This window comes from Lotus japonicus, chromosome 6 (assembly GCF_012489685.1).
Source record: "Lotus japonicus ecotype B-129 chromosome 6, LjGifu_v1.2".
Taxonomy (NCBI): Eukaryota; Viridiplantae; Streptophyta; class Magnoliopsida; order Fabales; family Fabaceae; genus Lotus; species Lotus japonicus.
This window is the reverse complement of record NC_080046.1, coordinates 50,947,191-50,954,441: the sequence shown is the minus strand read 5'-3', so window position 1 is coordinate 50,954,441 and position 7,251 is coordinate 50,947,191. Positions and strand designations below refer to the sequence as shown.

The window sequence follows — 7,251 nt, the reverse complement described above, 5'->3', positions numbered from 1 at the left end:
TGTCGTTTGACTTAGCTTGATGCCTTAATGTAAAATAGCCAACATGGGTCATAGTCTTTAGGACCCAAGTTTTGAGTCTCACCCTCCCAAAGGTGTGTTCAAATCCCCCGTGACAGAAATTTTAAGTTGGTGGACATTTCTACCCAGAGAAATCCCTTAGCGCTCTAGCATGCCATTGGAGTGGACTCTGTTCGCCTCCACAAGGGTAAAAGAGAAGACAATCCTCCTCTATTGAGATCCCTTGTATGCCATTGACATCGTAGGTCTAGATGTGTCTTTCTAAGCTCTACTATTTTGATTCATCAGAAAAAAAAATCTAATATTTATTGAATGAAAAAAGAATCTTTTTTTTTTGGTGCTAATTTCCATTCCTGACATTTCATCTCATAGCCCAAAATGGGACTGCAATTATGCGGGTTCCAAATAACTAACATGTGACATCAAATAGAATAGTTACAGACTAGAATAGTAGAAATTTTTAAATCTTTACATAAGACAGAGTAATAAACCTATAATTATAATAATCTAACATGTGACATGTCACTCTCTTAATACTATTGTCCAATCCCATAGTCTCCTACTTGCACACCAATGCCATGATACAACTCTTTCTCTCAAAGTGAGATAGTCTTTTGTGCATCTACTTGACCAGAGCCAGAACTTCTTTGCCAAAACTTGAAGTTCAGAGACCTTCTTTCAAGCATGTTCTCTACCTCCTCAATTGGAAGTCCTTTGGTTTCTGGCACGAAAACAATCACAAAGACGATCGCCGCGACGGTGATGAATATAAATATCATGAATGTGGATGAAATCCCTATAGCTTCTGTCAAGGACAGAAAGGACTGTGCAACAATGAGATTTGAAACCCAATTTGAGGTAGATGCCATTCCTCCACAGATTCCTCTGTATCTCAAAGGATATATCTCAGAGTTTATAACCCATGGAACAGTTCCCATTCCTGGTGAGAAGAATAAGATGTAAAGTCCCAAGCCAATTAGTGCAAGCCATCCATTTTTGCTAGGGCATCCCCTTGTGTACCATAGCCTGTGTTCATTGTGGCACTGATCTTCTGTTGTGTCATTGGAAATCAAGCATGCCCCAGGTAATAGCTGCAGAGTAATTGGAAGTAGTGTTAGAAGTTAATTAAAACAATGAAGAAAAAAAAGATGATAACCATTTTCATTTAGTTGATGCATTAATGATTTGCTGTTTTGTACCATAAATCCATAATACTATAACTAAATGAAGTGCGCATTTGCATCATTGTGAAATTCAGTTATAAAACCTCACAATTGATTATGTTCACGCAGAAACTAGACCCTGTAGCTTCTCGCAGGTTTAGTTTTGGAAGTGAAATCAATTTTCTAAAATAACTCTCTAACATTTACTGAGTGCATGTTGTGATACACCGTGGAAAACCATGATCAAGCCAAAATCACGGTGGACTTAATCAATTTTCCTTAATTTTGTGATTGTGGATTGTAATTTTGACCTCACCATGTTTCATACCGCCACTCATGCACTTATCAAAAATTAATTTTACTCTATCAAATATGATTCTGAGGTTCCCAACTGGAGTCAAACACACATGGATTCATACCAGTACCAAGGTATATGAAATATGGTAATGAGGAAACCTTTTGATGTACTCAATATGAAGGGTGTGAGGAGGACATGTTTACCTTATTATCTGCTGAAGCACAAAAGCCACACTCAGGAGAAGACTTTAGGCATTGCATGCAATCCCATTCACCAGGGTTCAAAGCTGCCCTATAATCAGGGCATGTGTTATTGAAGTGAGAAGTTTCAATGGAGCTGATCATTGGAGTGTGAGTTGTAGTCTGATGGAACACAACAGTTAAAACAACAAGGGAGACCACAACACCAGACAAACTTATCAGCAGAAGCTTCCTCCTCCCAGTCTTATCAATGAAGTAAATGCTCAAAATGGAACCAAATGCATTCAACCCAGCTATGACAAGTGATAGAAGAAGTGCAACCCTATTGGATGCAAAGCCAGCTAATTGAACAATGGTGGGGCTGTAGTACATCACAGTGTTGATTCCCACAAACTGCTGGAAGATTTGAATTCCCATTCCTGCATATAAACCTCTCCTCACAGTTTTGGTTTTCAAAAGGTTGACTATGCTGACTTTATCTGAAGCTTCCCTGAGTTCCATGTCAACTGATTCCTTTAAAGCAATGATTTCATCTTCAACTTCTTGGGGAGGGTAAATCTTCCTTAGAATTTCTTTGGCCTGTTCTTCTTTACCCTGTTGTTTAACATGATGGACAAAAAGAAAGAACATGTAAAGATACAGATTCTGAAAAGAAAATTTAGATTACTTGGAGTAGTTTGAAAAGGTGATGACTGATGATGATGGGACCTTTCTGAATAGCCAACGAGGTGATTCTGGGAGCATAAGCATCAATATGATTTGTGTTAGAGCAGGTACTGCTGCAACTCCTAACATCCACCTCCATGTTCCTGGTGCCTGAACAAAAATTTATCAAAGTTACAAAATGTTGGTCAGTCTTAAAATTCCAGTTAAGCCTAACCCTGCCCCAAAATCTAACTTCGTGGTGAAGATTGCTAATACCCTATATAATGCCTTTTTTTAATTGTCAATATGAGACCTTAATACACACCCTCATGCCCGTACAACATCTATTCAAGTTAAGCATAACTCTAATTAAAAGGATAAGAATTGCTGAACTCTATTCAATATGACATCTTAAGTTAGTGCAGGAAACTATCTAGGCAAAGTAATTAATAGTTGAAAGAAGCTTAATCATCTAGCAGATTTTGAAATGATTCATCCATACACATGTTTTTTAAAATAGACAAAAGGACCTTCAATGATCACTATTCACTAACATAGCACATGAGCTTACTTTTTCTTCGAATCAATTCTGGTATCTAGATACTACTCACAAAAGCTTATCATGAGAATTGACTTTAAACATGTGATTTGTGTCACAATATGTAATTTATTAAAAAAGCTAAACATGTTGAATAGGTGAAGTTTAGTTTTCTTACACTTGTGAAGGCCAAGTTGATGACATAGGAAAGGAACTGTCCTCCAGTGATGAGAAATCCATTGAGACTAACAAGTGCTCCACGAACTCTGGTTGGAGAAGCTTCAGAGATGTACAAAGGGGATGCCATTGAAGCCATTCCAACACCAAGTCCAACAAAAACTCTACCAACAATGAGAATAGCTGGATTCATAGCAGATGCCATCACAACCGCTCCAATGAAAAAGAGTGTGTCTGCAAGGAGAATTGCTGTTTTCCTTCCAAATCGGTCGTTAATCCATCCTCCAACTGCGGCTCCTATGATTGCTCCAGCAAGTGCCATGCTCACTATGGCTTCCTGTTTCATGATTAACATCAAGTTTTAATTAGTGTTTTGGTGCAATTAGCATAATAGTTTATCAAATAACAAATTATTAAAATATTTAAGCTGCTGATAAGAGTCACATAAATCGCTTCATGTTATTATTTCTAATATAGTTGTTCAGCATTATTGTATGCATGATGCATCTATTACTTAACAATTTCCAGAGATATTGTGTAATGAAGTTTGGAGCTTGTGTGTTCATGCAAACTAGCTTACACTTTTAGTGAAGAGAGTCTTCAGTCTTCACTAAAGCTTTAAGCTCATATATTAACAATGTAAATAATTGTATAATACGATTAATCATATTTTAAATTTTAAATTAATTTAGATATGAGGTAATAAAATAAATTTTAATTGAATAATTTTAAATTGAGTTGTGAATATGAGTTTCAACCCACAAGCTAGCCAACCCAAGTCATTGGTGGATTTGGTTGATAAAAATATGGCTCATAAGAACCTCGGGTTATTTTATGTGAACTCGCCTAACCCACCAAGCACCAACTTATGCGGGTTAGGACCAGATTAACTTATAATTTAATTTTTTAACAAAAAAAAATTATTGTAATTTTTATCTTTTTTTTAGTTTTGTTTTTAAATTGTAATAACCATTTGTATAAAAAAAATTCATACTTTTCATTTTTTCATTTTTTTTAATTAATGAATCAATCCACAAATCCGCAATAGGTCAAGTCAGTTACACTTTTTATAGCTCATCAAAAAAAAAGTTGGGTTGGCTTGAGCAACTTTTACCCTCAATTTGAGGTGAATCAATTCGAGTGAGTCGGGTTGACCGGCTTGTAAACAAACAATGCATAGTTATAGTTTTTTTCTTAAGAAAAAGGTAAAGTAGCTTGTTGTGTATAAGGAAATTCAGGCCATAAATCAGTTGTAATTTTTTTCTCTTTAAACATTGCATTTCCTATGGAATGATGTAGGCTTAGAACATAGGCTTTAAAAAGAAGCATGATAATGATACAGAATATTGTGGTCCTTGGTGCTCCAAATTTAGAACTATCGAGATCCAACACTTGGCACTTGGCAGTGTAGAATTTCGGGACCACTTCTGTGAACGATTTTTAATCGAAAATTCCCCAAACTCATAATAGTAGTGAAAAATAAAAATGAATGAAAATTTGTCTTATCATTTTTTCTTAAAGCAAATAAAGGGGAAATGAGAACCACCCACTCATAAACTAGGGAAAAGGTTGTCTTTATTCGGACATTACAAACATATCACTCACATTTTTTAAGTAATACTTTAAGAACATGTCTTATTAAAACCTTACTAGTAAAAATTTCATGGGATAAAATAATTAATGAAGGAAAAAAAGTACATTATTTTCGATGTATCATGTCATAAGATAAAGATATAAATATTTATATGATATTAAATATTTTAAGTTCGTTAATTGATTATAGTTCATTAAATATTTTGCAGTATTATTAACTATTTTTTATTTTCAATACAATACAAAATTGGGGATATAATAATGATATCCTTTAATATTTATCATTATTGTATTAAATTTTTTTGAGATGAGGTCAATACATTTACCCAAAAATATTATATTATATTAATTTGTTGTTTTCATTTCTTTGACTATATATTTTTCTTATAGGTAAATGTTACCATATCCTTTTTTTTTATCTAAGAAAAAAATAGAAAAAAGTTCGTTAACATATCTCTAGTTTTATTTAATACTTAGCTTTTTTCAGTTTATTGTCTATTCAAGTATCACTACGAAAGACAACCGACAGTTAGTTATTAGATTAATTCCCTTAAGATTTGAATATCACATTTAAATTGGTAGGTCTTTCACGAAAATCATTTTACATACGCATTGTCCAGAGAGATGAAAACGTTTGACTAATTAAATATTTAAGGAGTCCAACTATTTATATGTTTTCCTCAACTTTGTTGGTTTTTTTTTACTTTAATTTAACAATACATGTCTGATAATTTGATATGATAATCATGAATCTGAGCTGAAAAGTTGAACCTGTCCTATTTATCTTAAAAATGAACACACTTATTGAACTCTTTGTGTTATTTGAATTGTTTATAAACAATTGCAAATTAGTACGTAATTTGAAAAGAAATATAAAATAAAATATTGGAGAATTTATATTTGTGAATCTATTCTAAATTCAGGTTATATATGTTTTCCAAATAGATTCAAAATTTGAGAAAATCATCAATAAATTCTTGTTCTAGATAATTTTGTTTTGGTGCAAGGTGATAGTTATGCATGTGAATGCAAATTAGGAGCATTAATGGGGTCCATTGAAAGTTGAAACAGAACAAATTTGGCATGAAACAAGAGAAATGACTGAAAATGCCTTTATGGATGAACATTACCTGCAGCCAAGTCTCTCTATCCACAGCTTTGAAATCATCTCTTATATACAAAAGAGCTCCAGATATGACTCCTGCACAGTGCACACACCAATCATTCATCGCTTTGATTAAGAAATAGGTATGTTATGTATGATATAGAAGAATTTATAAACAGAGAAAAAACAGAGCACTATGAAGTATTTTAATTAATTACCAGTGTCATAGCCAAAAAGAAAGCCTCCAATTCCAGCAGAGAAAGCAAGACGAAGAACATAAGGATTTTTCCATGATAGAGCTAAACATTCTCTGAAAGCAGAGACATCAGCTTCTGGCACTCCTCCTTCCATGTTTTTGTTGAACAACACAAATTAAACAGGTTTGGTTCGTGTTTTTTATTTCACAACCCCACACTAGTGACTATCCCATAAATGAGGAAGAAGAGACTAGAAATTAAATAGATAATGGTGTCAATGTTGGCTCGTGATAGAAAATTGGTGAGAAATAAAAGTGAGTCAAGGGATGACATGAGAAGTGAGATGAGTAAGCATATTTATAGACACATTTTCATTGTCGTGATGAGTTTGAAATTGAACACACATGATGGAATCACATTGACAATTTAGAATTTTCTATAGTGCATGTGCTGAGAGTTGAATGATTTATTATTAGATTTGACCGTAATTTTTTACCCTTCTATTTATTTATTTTGATGAATGTATCCTATTGGGAAAATAGTTGCATGTTTCTCCTAAAAATGTTTGCTTACAACTAGACAACACTTGTTAGTATCCTTCTAATTTTTAAATTGAATAAATATGTATATTGTTCATGTAAAACCTCCCTCCATTTAACCGTAATCCGAACTTATTTTGTATCTTGTGAGATTAAGATGTAAACCTAGATTTTTAAATTTTAGGTGAAATTTATTTGTTTGAATGAAATAAGGTTTAGTTATTTAACCAAATCAAATTGTGGATAAATCATAAAATGAGAATTTGAGAGCTTTTAGTATAATAAAAAACAGGGTGACTTAATCATTATAACAATTTTAAAATTGGATGACTAAATATATTTACAAAATTATTAAGAGGATAAAATTATTTATTATTTATAATATAGGGCTAAAAGTGTAATTGCATATTGTGATTGTTATTTTTATTTTTATTATTATTATTTATTAAATTTTTGTGGGAATTATAAGGGACAGATACCAGAATTGTTATCTTACCGACAACAGAGGAAGAGTACGCGCGAGAGAGTGTATGGCCCAAACTAGGTAGGCTTGGACACCACACATTTTCTTTGGGTTAAAACACAACTTTGGTACAGACCAAAATAAAACAAAGAAAAAGTTGGTTATTTGAGTCATAGGTGTTAGTAACTGTTCAGTTTGTCGGATTTCTTAACTTTTCTCCACCTTAGTTTTGAGGGTTGTATAGATGATCTATGAAAAAGTTTGGGTTAAATAAATCATCGTTCAATTATATTGAAGATAAGTGTATTAAAATTT

General features: G+C 32.9%; 1 protein-coding gene across 1 annotated transcript; it reads right to left on the bottom strand.

Moving 5' to 3' along the window:
• Positions 1 to 302: 302 nt before the first annotated feature.
• LOC130722900 (probable inositol transporter 2) lies at positions 303 to 6,281 on the bottom strand. Its single transcript, XM_057573784.1, has 6 exons — positions 5,956 to 6,281; positions 5,763 to 5,833; positions 3,041 to 3,376; positions 2,388 to 2,495; positions 1,683 to 2,273; positions 303 to 1,109 (listed from the first exon to the last, which is right to left on the bottom strand). The coding sequence occupies exons 1-6, from the start codon at positions 6,086 to 6,088 to the stop codon at positions 615 to 617; spliced, it is 1,734 nt and encodes a 577-aa protein (XP_057429767.1). The 5' UTR covers positions 6,089 to 6,281; the 3' UTR covers positions 303 to 614.
• Between the last annotated feature and the right edge of the window lie 970 nt (positions 6,282 to 7,251).